The sequence below is a fragment of the Paramormyrops kingsleyae genome, chromosome 6 (genome assembly GCF_048594095.1).
Source record: "Paramormyrops kingsleyae isolate MSU_618 chromosome 6, PKINGS_0.4, whole genome shotgun sequence".
Taxonomy (NCBI): domain Eukaryota; kingdom Metazoa; phylum Chordata; class Actinopteri; order Osteoglossiformes; family Mormyridae; genus Paramormyrops; species Paramormyrops kingsleyae.
This window is the reverse complement of record NC_132802.1, coordinates 18,352,589-18,370,330: the sequence shown is the minus strand read 5'-3', so window position 1 is coordinate 18,370,330 and position 17,742 is coordinate 18,352,589. Positions and strand designations below refer to the sequence as shown.

Sequence of the window (17,742 nt, the reverse complement as noted above, 5' to 3'; positions counted from 1 at the left end):
AGGAAATAGGGTGGCATAAATGATTATCCTCAACTATGTGGAATTAAAAGATACTGAGGTAGAAGAAAGCTTTATATATATATATATATATATATATATATATATATATATATATATATATATTCCATAAATAGAATTATTATCTTGTATCAGAATTAAAAAAAATTAAGTGATTAGGTGAATTTTGCACCTTCTGTGGAATAAAATTTGTTCATACCAGAAGTTTCTATAACGTTATATTAAAATTAAATATATAACCAAAGGCACACTAGTTCCTAGCCAGTATTTTCTTATTCCTCAGATGATTATAAGATAAAAGAATGTAAGATAAAAAATTAAGAGTGATAAATAGGTTATTTTATTAGTCTCACAACGTCAGGTGTATGTCTGACATACACCACGCATTTTGAGGTCATGTGGTTTAATCCGGGAGCGTCACAGAAACGTCCTGTAAAGCGGCGCGTCCTCCGCGGTGAGCAGGGATCTGAACACAGGCCACTTCAATTTACGGGATGTTTAGAAGAAGTCTAATGCTATATAAACCATAACATCTATTATCATATATACGAAGAAATATGTGCAAGTCCTGTGGTTCTGACTTACTACTCCTTTAGTAAGTGAATAAACGATTTGATTCGCTTCAGTTCATCAGTATTTTACAGTCTCTATTCACGCAGCAATTTCCAGTCCATTCTGGTTCGCCAGCACTGTAATCGCAATGTTTGTTAAATCTCCAAAAACGTTTAATTTGAATTTAATTTGGAATATTTTTCTGCCGAAAAAATACAAACCGCCGGCTGTGCTCGAACACAGGAGTGTAGGTGCTCGGGTTACTACGGTTAATGATAAACCTGTTACTATGGTAAATGACAACACTGCAGCTGCTTCATCACTCCATCGGCAAATTTGCAACAAAATAGTGAGCTGGAAGTTATACACTGATTATAAAAGCTGATTTTGGACAGAGGGTAACCGGGTTGCTTCTTGGCTGGATGAACAAGCTAAGAAATGTCTAAAAATAAGGTAAGAGACACAAATCGTTTATTATGTGGAAAATGCAGGGACGTTCTATCCAATCCGGACAACTACTGTAGCTTCGACTCATATTTCAATTTTTAGTAGGCAAATGTTAAGTAAAATACAAAGTTTTTAGTTAAGTGCGCTCTAATTTATATTAGCTGCATTAAAAAACATAAGCAAACTGGTGCCTTATTCATTCTCATACCTAGCATCCTCGATACATATCGCCAAGCAACTAAGAAATCTGTTTGCTGTTTTAACAGACTGCGGGATATAGAGGCCATCACAGCTACCAAAAGAGGAAAGAGGCGTAAGTGCGGTTCGAGGGCAGATGTCTGCTGGAGAAGCAAATTAAGACGCCAGACAGAGAAATTACAAAATTTAATTTTGTCTGAAAAACGTTTGTGACGGAAAATCGTAGAGTTTGTTCTTATAAATAAAAAATATTTTTAAAAGAACCCCCTTCAATTATCTGTTGTAGTACCGCGAGAGAGTGTTGCTGAAAGGAAAAAAATGCATGCAATCTCATGGAAATACTGACGGGTTTCAGATCTACGTCGACAATAAGTTTGATGTATCTGCAGGGAAGCAAGGAGTTTTATAAGATACAGGTGTGGCTTCACCAACACTATACAAGATGTACTTCGCCAGAGGCCTGGATGGGTCGAGGTCAAAGAGTGAGTTTTTTTTAGAGAACACTATCTGCTTTTACATCTTAAGTAAGAATACTAAGTATTTATTTGTATGCATGTGAATGGCAGGGATGAAGAATTGGATTTCAACTGGTGCGATGTGGGCTGGCTGAGGGAGAACTTTGATCACTCATACATGGAGGAGCACGTGCGAATATGCCATTTTCGGAATTATTATGAGGTCGGTGAAAAAAAATCTATTTCTAAATGTGACCTGCAGATGGCGCACTTGATTGGGGAGGGAGTCATGCACTTGTATAATTTTTGTGTTCTTCCCATTGCAAAAGCAGATATTAACCATAACAGGTTAAATTCACTAAATTATTAACTGGGAATTAATATTAGAATTTGAAATATCTGTTAGGAAGGGCAGTAGTTGGATAGTATAATGTTGAGGTTATGAACAGAAAATCTAGTTCAAATTTTATTTAGCAGCTGCTTTTTGGGATTGCAGGGTCTAACAGTCCTTTGGAGTTATGGGCCTTACTCAGGGACTCAGGGGTGAAATCAGTCTGCAAACTGATCACTTATCAGTCTGGGATTTGAACCAGAGAGATATTTTAATCAAAGGCACAGTGTGCTAACCTGCTGAACCACACAACACCTTCCTGCTGCTTTGAAATAGCCTTTATTATTATTATTATTATTGTTGTTGTTGTTTTTAAAAGTGTGTCAGTCAGCTTCAATAAAACAAGCAAATAAAAGTATATAACTGAACTATAGAAAAGAATTCACAAAACAAATATTTTTATTATTATTGACAGATCAATACCGTTTTCAATATTTTTACACATAAGATTCACACATTTTCACTACCCGAATGTTTTTGACTGCATGTTTAATCTTTTTTATTCATCTTGACATCCTATGAAGTCATTATTTGTGCAGGGTGGGACAGCAGTTCAGTGAGCAGCACTTCAACGTCTCGGGGGTGTGAATCCCGACTTCACTCTGTTGTGTGGGGTTTGCATCTGTGGATTTCATGTGGATTTCCTCTGTGTACTTTACCGTATGTCTCTCATTTGCCCGGAGGGAATGTGTGCGTGTATATGCCGTGTGACCAGTATATACCTCAGCTTTGTGCCCTGTACTCTCTGGGCTAAGCTCCAGACCCCCGTGAGCAGGATAAGCAGATGGACAATAGGGGGCATCGCATTATATATTCTGAGCTATGAGAACAATTTAATCTTAAATCATAAATTAATGCAGTATGTCTTTGCTGCATGATGCTTGCTTGAAGATGCTGATCATATGCTTCTGGTGGAGAGCCTTAATGCTTCTGTCAGTACTCATTGATGGCTTTTTTAAAATAAATCCATTGTGTACATTGACCTGTAAGTTACATCTTCATACAGTATTAATAATAATTTCCAGATGTTGTGGAATGAACGTAGTCCTGGCTGGATTGTTCTCTTTGTCCTTTGGTTAGCTAACACGCAAGAACCTGATGGTGAAGAACCTCAAGAGATACCGCAAGACCCTGGAGCGTGAGGTCGGCCACGTGGAGGCGGCCAAGTGTGACTTTTTCCCTTGTACCTTTGAGCTGCCCAGCGAGTACCACCTGTTTGTGGAAGAGTTCAAGAGGAACCCGAAGAGCACTTGGATCATGAAGCCAGTGAGGACATGCATCATGCAGTATGAAGGAGATGTAGACGAGGCAGTCTAGTAGAGATCTTAGAAAAGCAGCCAATGTTGGGTACATTTACCTAAAGCATAGATGCTAAAAATGTTACTAACTGAATGGTTCCAACTATGTAAGTTGTTAACCAAAGCTTTTGGGAAACATACCCATGGTCAGTGTAAGACATGCCAGGTCATTAAGCCACTGTGTACTTTTTTATGTGAGGTATATTAACAAAGTCTTCAGCGCATATCCCAATTCAAGGCAACACCACTATCTATTGGTAAAGTTAGACGTTTATTTTAAAGTTGGGTGCTTGTGTATGTATATTTAGGCATGCTTGCCTGTCTATCCGGTTATTTGCTTTCCTAATGTGTTCACTCAGGTGGCACGGTCACAAGGAAAAGGCATCTTTCTGTTCCGGAAGCTGAAAGACATCATGGATTGGAAGAAGGTAACAGACTGGGCACAGATGTGACCGCTTGTCGGCAGTAGTCTTTCTGATGCACTGAGAGCCTTAACTATTGGTTGGCTTGTGAAAACTCTGATATTATGTATTTTAACGGTTTCACTATGAGCATGGTTTTGAAAATGGAGGTGCATTCAGTCTCATCCCAGAGCCCTGCTCAGTCAGGAAATGTTATTTGCATTCTTACTATTATGCAGCTATGTTTGAGCCTGGGATGCCGGCCTATGAAATTTCAATTTACATTCAACATATGTGACAATGCAGACATCGATAAGTGAAGTATCCCTTGTCCAAAGCCATATGTCACTAGAGATCCCACTTTACAGTAGATAGATTAGACTTAACTTCAAGAATAGCACTGTATAAGGTCTAGATACCCTGTGGAAAGGAGTAATTTCCATAGGCGTACGTGGTGCTTGTCTACCATGTGGTCGCCCCTCCCGTAGCAGTGAGCCACAGAGACCATGACAGGGCTTTCTGTGGCCAACAGGATGGCAGCCGCTTAGAGGAACAGCGGGACGAGGCCCAGGTGGAGAGCTACGTCGCCCAGCGCTATATAGAGAACCCCTACCTCATCGGCGGTATACTTTCATTACATTTCATTATGGAAGATAAATGGAAAGGCAAATGCCGATATTAATACCACACGTCTCCCAGCCCTACTGTCAACACTCAGCCGTATCAAAAGCTCTGAAGGACATTATAAAAACACTTTTCGTTCAGTCATGAAATGTCTTTCATTATTCTGCAGGCAGGAAATTTGATCTGCGTGTATATGTACTGGTATCCTCAGTAAGTATAGCCATTATTCTGAAAACTAAACGTGTAGATAATGATTTGATTATATGAATCTTCCATGGTCTGTGTTTGACTTTGTGTGCTACAAAAATGTTTAACCTTTTTGTTCTCATATGTCATGTGTCTATCTTTGATGTCTCTCAGTACCTGCCTTTGAAGGCGTGGCTGTATCGGGATGGATTTGCCCGCTTTTCCAATACGCGATTCTCTCTCAGCAGTATCGAGGATCAGTGTATCCTTTAACAAAAGCCTGTGCTTTGCCACATGCTTCACTTTGTCCTTCTGAGCAATGACCTTTCTTATAAATCAGCCCTTCAGTGGTTCTCCTGTCACCAATGCCCATACTCGTAATGTTGCTCTGTGTTTACTGAAGGTTTCCACTTTTGCCTACAGCGTAGGGAGGATGGTGTCAGCTCACTAGACTCCAGAAGTGGATAGCTCAGGTCCAGAAAGCAAAATTGCAGACCAAGATTGTGTTTCCATCAACCAGTTGAGTACTCTGTCATTGTGACTCTATATACTCAACTCAAAATCTTGGTCTGGTTTTTACTTTCTGGACCTGAACTATCCACCTCTGCTATTCACTTACCAGGCATATTTGTCCTTAACACCAGTCCAAATACAGACATCCATCTCACCAACGTGGCAGTGCAGAAGACTGCACCAGATTATGACCCAGAAAGGGTATATAGAAACTAAATAAAGCACATTTTTCTGTACGCCAAATACAAATGGTTGTGACAGCACTTGGTGCTTTAAAATACATTATGCCATGAGCTATGGCACTTGCACTGTTGCTGCTGACATTAGTAGTCTCACTCTTCTTTTCCTGCAGGGCTGTAAGTGGCCGATGCAGCAGTTGCGTCGGTACCTCACAGCAAAGCATGGTGCTCATGAGGTGGAGACCCTGTTCAGGGACATCGACAACGTATTTGTGCATAGCCTGCAGAGCGTTCAGAAGGTCATCATCAATGACAAGCACTGCTTTGAGCTCTACGGCTACGACATCCTCCTGGACCAAGACCTTAAGCCGTGAGTCCCCTCAGCGTGGCCTTGCTTCTCTGATAGCTGCCCATTAGTTCGTAAGTTGAAAGTTCGTAAGTAGAGGAGCGTCTGTATTTACATTGTATTTTCATAGATAATGCTGTCGGTGATGTACTTTGAAGAATAAGTAGCAACGATGCTATATATTCAGCACTCACTCACTGGTGATGTTTTTTAGGGATTGTACTACAGTCACATGCAGCAAATCTTCATGTGGAAGTATTACATTCAGCATCATTTTTTAGACTCAGATTCAGATAACTTTATTTCATTTCTCCCGGAGGGGCAGTTCATTTCCGTAACCAACCCAGTCCACATAAATAACCTCAATACAGAACAAAAGTAAAACAGTAATACAGTATGCCACAGACAACAGATCAGTGTGTGGGTGGTTTTGAGTGAGAGTAAGACAGCACCAGGTTAAAACCCAGAAAAGTGAGGAGAGGTTCTTCATTGAATGGATGGTGAATTTTGCACGTACCTGAGGACGCACCAGTTACTTTCCTCCTCCTCCCAGGTGGCTTATCGAGGTAAATGCTTCGCCCTCCCTAACCCCCAGCAGCCAGCAGGACTACGAGATGAAATGCCATCTTCTGGAGGACACCCTGCACGTGGTTGACATGGAAGGCAGGTACAGTATGGCACTGAAGAGGGCCACATCCGCCGTCGTTGGGCAGGCCGCTTCTAACAGCCTCCGTCTTCCAGACTCACTGGCAGGGAGAAACAGGTCGGGGGATTCGACCTCATGTGGAACGACGGCCCAGTGTCCCGAGAGAACAGCGGCCTGGAAACCCTGGGGAGCTCATGCTTCAGTCCAAACACGAACTTAGGTAAACACTGGCTGACTGATATCCAATGGAGACGTAGATTCACTGTTGCATCATTCTGGCTGACGTGTCTGTTTCCTGGGTTCCAGGTTGTTTCAATGACAGAGAAAACCAGCTACGACACCTCAAAGTCCTGCCTGGCCAGAAGAGCGCATGACAGATTGTTACTTAACGTATTAAACTGAACTCCCTCCTGACATTTATACATATCAGGAAATTAGAGAATATAAAAGAGACTAAAGTATAAAAGGTGTATGTAAATATAAATTATAAAAGAGATATAAAAGGAAAACATAACATAATGGCAGTGAATATAAGTGACTACCTCCGTATAATCACCCTTAATAAACCTGCTTATTGTGTTTTTCTGTGATTTCACAGACCCAAAATACTGTACAAAGTACACTCAAATATACTGATATACAGAACTTTGCAAAAGTCTTAGGAAGTCAAAGAAAATGTTTGACCATTTATCTGGATAGTAAGCATATATTTGCTCAGAAAAACAATTTAACACTAGAATATATATAAATGAACAGTAAGAAAATAAGAATTTCTCTTGTTCTCCAAAAAGTTACTTGTTGGATGGATAGAAGGACATGGCTTTGGTTCCCAAACATAGACCATTCCAAAAACGAGTGAAGAAAAAGGCAAACAAGTACTGGCCACCAAAAGACAGCCTTCCACTGTATGGAAATATGAAAACAGATTCTATGTGGACAGTATTGATTAAGAGTGATTTTGTGGGCACAGCAAATGATTTGTTGGCATGCTGTCAGCACAACACCGACTTATTTGACAGACTTTACTGGTAGAAAAAGATTGATTTGACTAATGTGTTCCTGGAAAATCTTTTAGATTTCATAACCGGTTCGAGCGATTCACTGAAAAGACCCGGTTCAAAAGAATGATTTGTTCACGAATCGGACATCACTATCGTTCACTTGGATAGCTGTTTTTACCTGCAAGTAGACTTTCTTGCTAAGACCATATCGTGTTGCAGTTTGCATAGTGCTTTTCTCTCTGATTGAAAATTATGCAAATACAAATGTGATTCCATGTTGTATTAGACATGGATACTAGTACAGTGGTACCTCGGTTCTCAAACTTAATCCGTTCCGGACTCCGGATCGAATCCTAAAAAGTTCGAGTTCTATATGGGTAAACATTCCTTTTTTTGCTTTATAAATATTGCAGTATTGCAGAAAAATCATATTGCAATATTTGAAATTTTTCCAGTATCGTGCAGCCCTACCACATATCCACATGTTCATATATCAAGAAATAAAGATACCAAAGCCTTAAATATAAATAATGACTGTCAGTTTATTGAGAACCTTAAAACACAGGATTTTACAGCTGAATTGACAAACTTAGCAGGACAAATGGCACGGTACCTGGGGTCTTTACTAACAACGTTTACATCATGTTTAACAAACAATTACATTTTGTGACAGCAAAGAAAAATTCACCTGTATTACGTCAAAATACTAAGGAAAATTTATTGAATAATAAAAGCAGGGTGTCCTGGGTACAATTAATACCAATTAAGACTTGAGCTGTTCCATGTTTTCTTAGCAAGACCGGTGACATCAAATGACACAATAACATTGACGGTAATGTTTCCATTGAACTATGGAATACTGAATACTGAAAACTGTAGAGTAAGCACAGGAGACAAAAATGGAAAATCCATATTTTGCAAACAAATATTACCAAACCTTAATATTCTATTTTATATTTACAAAATACTTGTTGTATTGGAATAGTGGCCTAGTGGGTAATACTGTGTCCACTCACTTCCAGGGCTGATGTTTGAATCCTGCCTGTGTGTGGGGGGTGTGCATGTTCTCTCTGTCTCAACGTCCTTCTAGTCCAAAGACATCCAGGTCGGAATCTGTGTGCCCATAGAGTATGAGTGTGTGCATGTGCCCTGTGATGGACTGGCACCCTGTCAAGGGTGCAGCCCCACCTCCCTCCCTATGCTGTATGGGAGAGTCTCCAGGCCCCCATGACTCTGACCAGCATAAATGATTAGAAGATTGATGGAAACTAGAAGATAAACTTCATCATGTAGTACTACAGGAGGACGTTCAAGACTGGAGGGTTGAATTAAACACATCATAATTTTATCAAAAAAGTAGATACAATAAATCCTTTTAAATAAAGTGAAAAGCATATTCCACAGTTAAAAATAGATAGTAAGATAATATGAAAATGCAGTCCTCAGCTAACCCCAGCACAGCACAGAACAAGCAGGTGTAATAATGTGAATGCATAAACACAGATAAATATATATTTTCCAGCAAACCACATATATTTACACCTTCTCCCCAGTGTCATTTGGCTTGTTCTGGGCAAGTAAAATGAATTAAATAAACAATAGCAACATAAATAAATAGCAGAAGCAATAAGTTATAAAATGTATACCAGAAAGCAAGTCTTACTTTCTAGAAATCATTAAGGTTTCAAATTAACATTGCTTTGACAAAGAATTGTTTCATTTATTCCTTAAATAGACCTTTCTTTATACAGATTAAAAAAATGTTTTTTTTGTATAACTTAAGGTAGTCCTTTTATATATCCTATACATCCACTTGCCTGCTGATTTAATTCCATATCAAAAATATGGTTAAAATATTTCCTGTTACAATGAATATTTCAAAATAGGTTATCAGTGTGGTAATACTGTGAATAACAATGCTACATGTAAGATATTTATTTTTGTGTCATCTTCATATTATTTAGCGATTCTGATTTTACAGAAATTCATCTGTCAGCATTCAATGACTGAGGATTATGCAGTAGCTATAAGCACATACTATTAGCCCACAAATAAAGAAATTTAAAAATGAGACTGAATTCTGCATAAAAGCACCACAGGCTGTCATTTGAGCTGCTAGCACTTCACAGTAAAGCTAAGGCAGTAGCGGCCAGTTCCAGTAACCGAGAGCTGCAGCAATACAGGGGCCTGTATTATGAAGCACGATTTATTGGTTAGCTAGATAACCCCACTTTAAACTGACTGTATCTTCGTTCACTTATGTTTAACCCAGACTACGTTAAGCCCGACAAGTTATCTTGCTAACCCAAAAAGCCAGCTTTGTGACAGGCCTACAGGCATCAGGTTTCTAACTTCCCTTTCAGTCAGTAGCTTATATATGCCTGTCACACAAGACGCAGTTATAAATAAGATGTACTGTACACTGCTCTATGTATTTGCTGTCTTTTCTACATAATGCACATTGAACAGGGAAAATGTGATGCTAATTGGTAATAGGATTAGCATGTTTCACCTTTCCATTGGGCCTGGCAGGTGGCGTGCCCCTGGACACAGATGAGTGAGGCCGAGCTCCAGCGACAGCACCCAGCTGCCCGTCACCATCTCCCGGCCCGGCCTTTGGTCGCACCGTATCACTCTCCCTTAGAAGGTTCACCTGCTGTGCATTCTTACCCGCCGCGCCCTTTTTGGCAACTACTGAATTTTTCGGCTTGCTGGTTCCAGCTGCGGGGCTGCCATTCCGGGGCCCTACCTGCGGCTGGGAAGGGCTGCGGACGTTACCGGCTGCCTGCACGCGCTGCAAGTGACCACTTCCTGTTGGGGAGCTCCCGAGCCTCCACACCTGGCCAGCAGGGACGCGGCTTTCGCTGCTGCTCCTCTTCGGCGGGACTCCTGGCTTGGCTCGACGCTCCAGGACCGGACTGAGGCGGGAGTGCCTGTGGTATGCATATGAGGAGCAGATGCTGTTGCAGAGCGGGAAGTGGAGGTGGCAGGTGGAGCAGCCCGCGTGGGAATGCTGGAGGGGTGGGTGGCTGGCCGGACAAAAGGCAGGCGGCAGGGGAAAGGCACACTGACATTGGCGGAAGGGTTTGGGTGAGCTGAGGCGGGCGATGGGGGCTGAGCTGTAGCGAGGAGCTACAGATTGGCGGCGAGGCCGGACAGGAAGCCCGGAGACAGCTTGCCTGCTCTCTGCCTCAACGGTCTGAACCTGGAGCCATTCCAGCTGCAAAAGCCGCTCCAGGTATCGCTCTAGTTTACCCACAGGTCTGGGCCGAGGGGCCCCCCTGCCGTCTGTATTGAGGAACATGGCCAGTTGGCGCAGACTCCAGGTGCAGAAGGGAGGGGGCAAGAAATCTGGATATCCATGGCTACCATGGCCGCTCCCCCGAGACTCCGGAATGCATTGCCGGAGATCACTGGGGTCAAAGACCTCAGCCCTTAGATTCAGCTGCGGGGGGGTACAGGGTGAGGGGAGTACAGGGAGCCGCTCAGAGTCCGACAGGTCACTGGCACTGTCTGTGTCATCCTCCTTCTGCTCAAACAGCCTCGTCGACTCCAGACTGAAAGGCTGGCTTTGCTGCCCCGGTCCCTTGCCAGGCTCAGGGGGAAGGGCTAGCGGCAGGGTAAGCGTGGGCCGACTGCGCACACGACCTGCAAAGTCCCGGTTATCTTCTCCGCTGCACCGTGACACCGGCTGCACCAGACTCTCCCCATTGCTCTCAGCCTGAGAAGTTGGAGACTTGGGGCCCAGTTCTCTCACATTTCTGTGAAAAACAACGGGAATGTCACAAACAAATCTGCAACATTTCCAGAACACAAAAAAGGCATGAAAAATCGTAAACTAGTGGAGAAGCAAATCCCCAATGGGCTCACCTTATCAGAGCATCATTGTTATAATTGCAGGGAGTCTCTGGTTTACTTTTTCCTCTAAATTGGGTGCCCTGCAAGGTGGGAGCAAAAGAAGTTCAACGCTCAAACATATCTGCATTCTTGAGGTTTACTATATGAAAGGAGGGGCATCTTCACAGAAGTGTTGCTGAAAAATGTAAGCAATGCTTTTACTGCTGATTTAATGCTAGTAATCCTATGAAATTCTACTATGAAATAGATGCTATAAAATCTACTGTCATTTTAATTAATTGCATTAATGTACTTAATAATTTTTATTAATTTTTAGTTTTTCTGTGGTGTAGTAATGAAGTGTAAAAATGAGCAATACCATCATTGGCTTTAGTTACTACATTTATTTAATAAGATTCACAAGCTAAATAGTTATAGTACTGAGTATCTGTGTACAGCAGGGTATTGACATGTTGTCTCTGCATCCTGCAGGTTTCCTCCCACAGTCCAAAGACAAGCAAACTAGGTGGCATCTCTGAATTGCTGTTAGTGTGTGCATGTCTGCAGGGGTGGGTTTGTTGTTCCTGAGGCAGCAATCAAAAAGTAAGTTCGAGGGCCTCAGTACCCCCTGTAGTGTAGTGACTATTTGTGGCCAACAGGGGGCCCCACACAAACGCATGGTTCAAGTGGTAATAAACACCTCTGTTGTGTTTATGTTACCTACGATGAACTGATGTACCGGTGACGCACAGGCGCCGTTAAAGACTTTGGGACCCATGAAAGCATATCATATTGGGCCCCCAACACAGACCAATCCAATTATGTTCTAAATGTTTAGGGCCCCAGTCAGTCAGGGGCAGCTGGAATCATCCTAACTCATCCCCCCCCTTAATGGTGCCCCTGTTCCCCGACTCGTGCCTTATGCTGCCTCAGTTAGCCCAGAGGCTCCCCTGCGACCCTATCTAGAATGAATGGTTGAAAGATGAATGCATAACTTTGTACAGTCACTGTATGACTACACGGTATAACATGCACCAGCATTATAACATCACACACACACACACACACACACACACACACACTTCACCTTCTCATTCCCAAGTGTGGAGTCTTTTCTGCGAAAGGTGTTTTTTGACTGAACCGCTGCCTTTTTCTGGGGTCTATGGTTCTGACTCACACTTCCTTTATTAGAGCTGTTTAAACAAGAGAATGCATGCTGAACAGTCAAGGATTAGGACGTAGTTTTTAATTTAAAGTGTTAATTAAATATTTATTTTACTTGCCAATGTCAGCATCGCATATGCATCACTACTGATTATTCAATTTTGACAATATGTCGAATAAAAAAGGTACATTTTTACTTAAATATTTAATAACGCAATTACATAATCGATGGCTTTTAATGAGAATGCAGAGTCATTTTTACCTTATTAGCGAGCCGACATTCTCTGAACTTCTGTCTGATCTTTTCTCCTTGTTGGACACCTTAAGAACAGGAGCTGCAGCTCGCTCCAGAAGGATGGGTCCCATGGCGCTCCGAACCAAAACCCTTGTACTCTTCGGCAGTGCGGTAACCCTACGTGCGAGTACCTTCGCTGAGAAACTCGCTATAATTCCATTTTATCCATATCCCCCGAATATTGCGAGACATAAAACACATTTTGACAACAGTGAACCATTAACTGCGAACTAATGACGTTGCGACGACATACAAACGCATTTCTAAATTCTGTATATTATTAAAGGATAAATGAATAATTTACAGGCGAGATCAAACTGCATTCATATTGAATTGTAATAATGGATTACAACCTTCCTTTATTCGATTCCAGAGAGATATTTATTCGTATAGCTATACAGTATCTGGTTTATCATGATTTCCCCCTTAAAGTATTCATGTAGAATCTTCAAATGAGCGACTAGCGAAATTTGTATTATATAACGCTTCTTTCGTTTCTTCTCCTTATGTACAGAATTTGTAAATGGTCGCAGCAGTAATTTCAGGAAGCATTTTTATAATGGTGTCTATGCGGGATTCTAAGATTTGTTTACTTGCTGTCGCCGCGTTCTTGTTTGCGAAGGCTTCGCAGGTGCTGTTGTTTTCCGTCGCGCTGCGCAGATATGACGCGCGCGCGTCAAAGCCGGCGAATAGCTGAGCTCGCGGCAAAAAATAGCGCTCGTGCGAAGACTCTCCGGGATGCTTCTGGCTGCCCTGTCAGATCGAATTTAAATTATGTTATAAACAAGCAACAATATACAGTTACAGTACAATATGTGAAACATTCAGAATCAGTTTTTTTTCCAAATGAGTATTAAGCCTAAAGTATGATTTTTATATAAAAAATGGGTTGCATAGTGCTATAGTTGGTAGCACGATTGCCTCGTACCTTATAAGTTTGAATCCTGTCCCTTGTGTTTCTGTGGACGTGTGTTTCCTCTGGATATTCTGGTTTCGTCCTGCAATTCAAAAGCATATATGGTTAGGTGAACTGGTTTCTCTAAACTGTGCATGTCCGGGGTGTTTCACTAATCACTATTCCAAAATGGAAACCACGATTAAATTCGCAGAGCGGCAATCCCCACAATAAAAGCGCAGTGCTACATGACAAAATTTGCTACTATGATAACCACATTCGTCCAACATTAACTGTTCATTTGGTGAAAAAAAGTGGCTTCAACTGAAATATTTCCATTGCCTGTTGCTTAATTTCACATGTCAGTTTGAAAGTATTTTGGCTCATTTCTTTTTACAAGAATAGTCGCAATTTAGGGTTGTCTTATATTAAGTTAACATTTCAAGGCATTCTGGGGTCCTATAACGAATTGAATCCGCCGTGTCATATAGCCACGCGCAGTTCAGTTTTTACCAATGTAAAATGTACAAATATAGGAGTCGCAGTATAATTGAGTATCTTTATATATCGTTGTTCTATAAAACTACATTAAAGAGTAAAACAGTAAAGTAACATTCCCATAAATTTTCAGACACTTCCTATACAATCAAGCCCCACACAGATCTTAATCGATCGATACACACACTTTCGGCTGCATTGCCAATTCACCGCTTAATTATTAAAGTTCTCACTAAAAGTGACTAACTAAAAACAAGTTAGACGTGCCCCACGTAGTACTCACATAGGGACGCAGATAAACTATTTTGTACCCAAAACTCATTTATTTAGAAAACCACCTATTCTTAAATGCGCATGTGCGTTGCATTTGGCGCGCGAATTGGCGCGCGAAGGAAGGTGGAAGAACGTTCGGTGTGGATCTTCTGCTGGTTATTATTTTATTTTCTTCATGTATTTAAAACTACATGCCGATTTCTTTCACATTTATGGTTTATTTTAGTTTAACACTGACTTAAGCTGTAAATCATAATCTTACGATTGTAAACACATTTAATATTGATGACAGCCGAATGACCAAGTAGCAGCGGTTAGTAAAGAAAGGCCTGCTACGTCTATCTGGATTATGGTTTCTGCTTTAAATCTGAAGAAATAAGGATCGTCGGGGGGGGGGGGGGTTGTATTTCGTTCCGAATACTTCATTTATAATCTAGATTCATTGAAATGACTATATATGCTACTTAAAAACATACGTTTTCCTAGATCAAAAACTCTATTTAAAAATCAACCAGTTTTCTTCAGATATAGCTAGCTAGGTGTCTAGTTAAAAATAAAGTGTGTTATATTAAGACAATACTAGACATCAATGAACGTATACTGAGAATAATATGCGATGATTGCTTGTAATGTTGAAGTTATAAGCTGTGTGATAATTTGTCGCCCGTATTTTCAGGAGGATGGCGCCTCGCTTGGACTTGCGAGTGAGTACTGAGGACAGTCACAGATATTGCCTGTCATTTTATTGCCCAAACTTCTGTTTTGCGGAACTAACAAAAATTGAGGGTAACACTTTACTTGAGGGGACACAAATAATGTAGTGTCGTGCTATTACTTATGTATTAATTAATCAGAATTTGTGTTAGTTACAGACTGATCTCATGTTTGTTCATCATTAATGATTTGTCACATCATTTATGGCAAACAAATACTACATTTGTAACTATATTTGTTAATTCTGTAAATCTTTATTAACTATTGAAGGGACTACTATAGCAACAAATAGTGAATAACTAATAATGAATAAAAATAATTGTAAAATACTGATCTCATGTTTGTTTATTGTTAATGAATTGTGACACACCATTTGTCCCAATCAGTTAGTATATTTGTTATCTGTTAATCCTGTATATCTTAGTGGACTACTAAGGAACTATTGAAGGAACTAGTAATGAATAACACAAGTGAAATACTTATGTCATGTTTGTTCATCATTAACAAATCATAACACGTCTTTCATCTGATTTGTACTTCAGTAGTAACTGAGTTGCTACTAAATATTTGTATCCCCTCAAGTAAAGTGTTAACCAGATTAAATTCTCTGCAATTGTCTGGTATTTGGCTTTACGGGAAACTTATTGCAAGGTATATTCTGAATCTAGTATCATACACTTGTTATATACAGCAAGAATTTCTGTTGCAACATACATTGATCTTTTTAGCAAATGTATAATTTTTGTTGATGTGTCATTGCAGGATGATATTGGTAATACTGGTCTCTAGTCTATAACTGGATGGATTTGCATTTTTGTGTCTGTTGTATTCAGATGTTTAAATAAAATAGAGCCTTGCTGTATTATGATAATAATTAGGATTTTATCCTCTCAGGGGTGCTGGGGGGGGGAGTTAGGATGATTCCAAGAACCTGTGAGTGACTGTGACCTTAAAAAAATTGGAGCATAATTGGACTGGTCTGGGTTGGGTGCCCAATATGATATGCGGTCATGGGGCCCGAAATCTCTAGCAGCACCCTTGCATTCTCTGTTCCCAGTTGGAGAAGCTGATTGACAGGGCTTTGAAACACAGTGATTTTCAGACTCTGGAAGACTTTGTGCTACATGATAATAATGAGGAGGTCACCCCAAAATGTTCTAAAAATTTCATCAACAAACTCGATAAATTAATAAACCGGGTAGGTATTTATTTTCTCCTCCCAATATGTAGAAATCCATTGTTACTGAGCAAATTTTATAGTAATATTTATGGTAATATTTTACAAATTATTTTTTTTATATCCCTGTCTTTACAGGAAATGAATAAGGGCAACATAAAGCATGCCTGTCTTGGACTTAGTTGTCTACACAAGTTTGAGAAAATTTTGATTGCACCAGCTGCTCAAGAATTGACAGGAAAGGTTATGGTTAACCAGGGGCTTGTTCAAAAGATAGGTATTCTTACCTTTGCTAACACAAGCATTTACGTCCAATGGTATAATAGCTAACAGACAGCTGCTGTGTTATGTGTCTACATGGTGTCATGGTTTGAGAAGGCACGAAAGTTATGGATTGAGAATGGGAAACTCAGGAATGAGGCGTTGCTTGGCCTTGCAGAGGACTTTCTAGATGCTCTGCTGGTGAGTAGTGGCTATAGTGAAATAAAGACTTTCCTCTATTTACCTCCACATTTTACAGTGTTTTATTTTGTGCAAGTGTTTGGTCGTTCTTTGATAATCTTTTCGTATTTGGTAAATTAGTTTAATATTTCAGAATGTAAGTTGCATAGTTGTTTTCTTATTTTTGTTACTTTGTCCTGTTTGACACGTTTGACCGTAAAATGCATCTGTTATTAACCTGTTTTTTTTTGTTTTGTTTTTCTTGTAGGCCTTTTATAATAGTAGTAAAGAGGGTATGTATATATTTTGATTTAATATTTGTGCAAATAGTTTTTAGGAGGACGACTCTTTTTGCCAAACTTTTATTTAAAACATTTTTTTTCACTTTAGGAAAATGTCAAGTGACAGAAACCTTTCTGCATCATATTGGCCACTTAGCTACAGAACCACGAGTTCAAATCCTGATCCAAAAAGAGGTCAGAAAATTCACCTTAAATCTTTGTGTGCGGATCACAAGTACTGTACAGAATCATTCAGAGATCAGTGTCTCCCTGCTCATTCTTTTGCTACCTTTGGCACAGGCGATTCGAAAGCTGAATGTTATTCTAGATTCAGTCCCACCAGAACTGAAAAAAGAAAGAAAAATTCTGTTTTCAGAGGAAGCTTTGGCTCTCATGTAAGTGAGAGAATATTGTGTACCTATTTTAAAAAAAACTATTTTTACAGGAAATTCTATCCTTTATTTTTAGTTTGTGTTCAATGTAATACTGTTTTTTTTGCTGTTCACAATAGTTATTTGTTGTCAAGGTTAAAAATGTATTGAATACTGGTACTTACAGGGGTTAGACAATGGAACTGAAGTAGCCAATCATCACTGATTGCACATTCCATCAGTAAGAGCATAGTGTGAAGATTGAATTAGCAGAGCAATAGCACAACTGTACATAAAAAATTGCAATACACACAAGATAATGGTAGTCAGATCAGAGTTCAAAAGAGGACAGATTGTTGGTGTGTGTCTAGCTGACACATTTGTGATCATGACAGCAAGTCATTGTGGTGAATCGAGAGCCGCAGTATCCAGGGTAATGTCGGTATACACCTGCGAAGGACAGACCACATCCAGATGGATGTCCAGGTAGTAATCCAGATTGTATCCAAAAACATAAAACCACAGCTGCCCAACTCAGCAG

General features: G+C 40.3%; 3 protein-coding genes across 8 annotated transcripts in view; 2 read left to right on the top strand and 1 right to left on the bottom strand.

Annotated features, from left to right (window-relative positions):
* Positions 1-632: 632 nt before the first annotated feature.
* ttll9 (tubulin tyrosine ligase-like family, member 9) lies at positions 633-6,844 on the top strand. 4 transcript variants are annotated; one of them, XM_023805102.2, is made up of 14 exons: positions 633-1,023; positions 1,284-1,330; positions 1,605-1,697; positions 1,782-1,893; positions 3,142-3,327; positions 3,719-3,787; positions 4,293-4,383; positions 4,554-4,594; positions 4,745-4,832; positions 5,226-5,284; positions 5,436-5,632; positions 6,162-6,271; positions 6,350-6,474; positions 6,561-6,844. In XM_023805102.2, the coding sequence occupies exons 1-13, from the start codon at positions 1,009-1,011 to the stop codon at positions 6,472-6,474; spliced, it is 1,233 nt and encodes a 410-aa protein (XP_023660870.2). In that variant the 5' UTR covers positions 633-1,008; the 3' UTR covers positions 6,561-6,844. The 4 variants fall into 4 exon arrangements, with proteins under 4 accessions (XP_023660870.2, XP_023660869.2, XP_023660871.2 ...); XM_023805101.2 differs by having other exon boundaries at positions 6,162-6,275; XM_023805103.2 differs by lacking the exon at positions 1,782-1,893 and having other exon boundaries at positions 6,162-6,275.
* A 933-nt stretch (positions 6,845-7,777) lies between these two features.
* fam217ba (family with sequence similarity 217 member Ba) lies at positions 7,778-14,311 on the bottom strand. 3 transcript variants are annotated; one of them, XM_023805100.2, is made up of 7 exons: positions 14,228-14,311; positions 13,480-13,549; positions 13,145-13,304; positions 12,519-12,668; positions 12,180-12,285; positions 11,126-11,193; positions 7,778-11,016 (listed from the first exon to the last, which is right to left on the bottom strand). In XM_023805100.2, the coding sequence occupies exons 4-7, from the start codon at positions 12,620-12,622 to the stop codon at positions 9,738-9,740; spliced, it is 1,557 nt and encodes a 518-aa protein (XP_023660868.2). In that variant the 5' UTR covers positions 12,623-12,668; positions 13,145-13,304; positions 13,480-13,549; positions 14,228-14,311; the 3' UTR covers positions 7,778-9,737. The 3 variants fall into 3 exon arrangements, with proteins under 3 accessions (XP_023660868.2, XP_023660867.2, XP_072569889.1); XM_023805099.2 differs by having other exon boundaries at positions 12,519-13,304; XM_072713788.1 differs by lacking the exon at positions 14,228-14,311 and adding an exon at positions 14,130-14,148 and having other exon boundaries at positions 12,519-13,304.
* Positions 14,312-14,319: 8 nt separating this feature from the next.
* Positions 14,320-17,742, top strand: part of sycp2 (synaptonemal complex protein 2) — a 28,361-nt gene continuing 24,938 nt past the window's right edge. The window contains exons 1-8 of the mRNA XM_072713787.1: positions 14,320-14,355; positions 14,894-14,921; positions 15,989-16,129; positions 16,247-16,383; positions 16,468-16,570; positions 16,818-16,842; positions 16,940-17,025; positions 17,131-17,225. Of these exons, the coding sequence (XP_072569888.1) occupies positions 14,898-14,921; positions 15,989-16,129; positions 16,247-16,383; positions 16,468-16,570; positions 16,818-16,842; positions 16,940-17,025; positions 17,131-17,225 (611 nt within the window). The 5' untranslated portion in view covers positions 14,320-14,355; positions 14,894-14,897. The remainder of the gene's footprint in view (positions 14,356-14,893; positions 14,922-15,988; positions 16,130-16,246; positions 16,384-16,467; positions 16,571-16,817; positions 16,843-16,939; positions 17,026-17,130; positions 17,226-17,742) is intronic.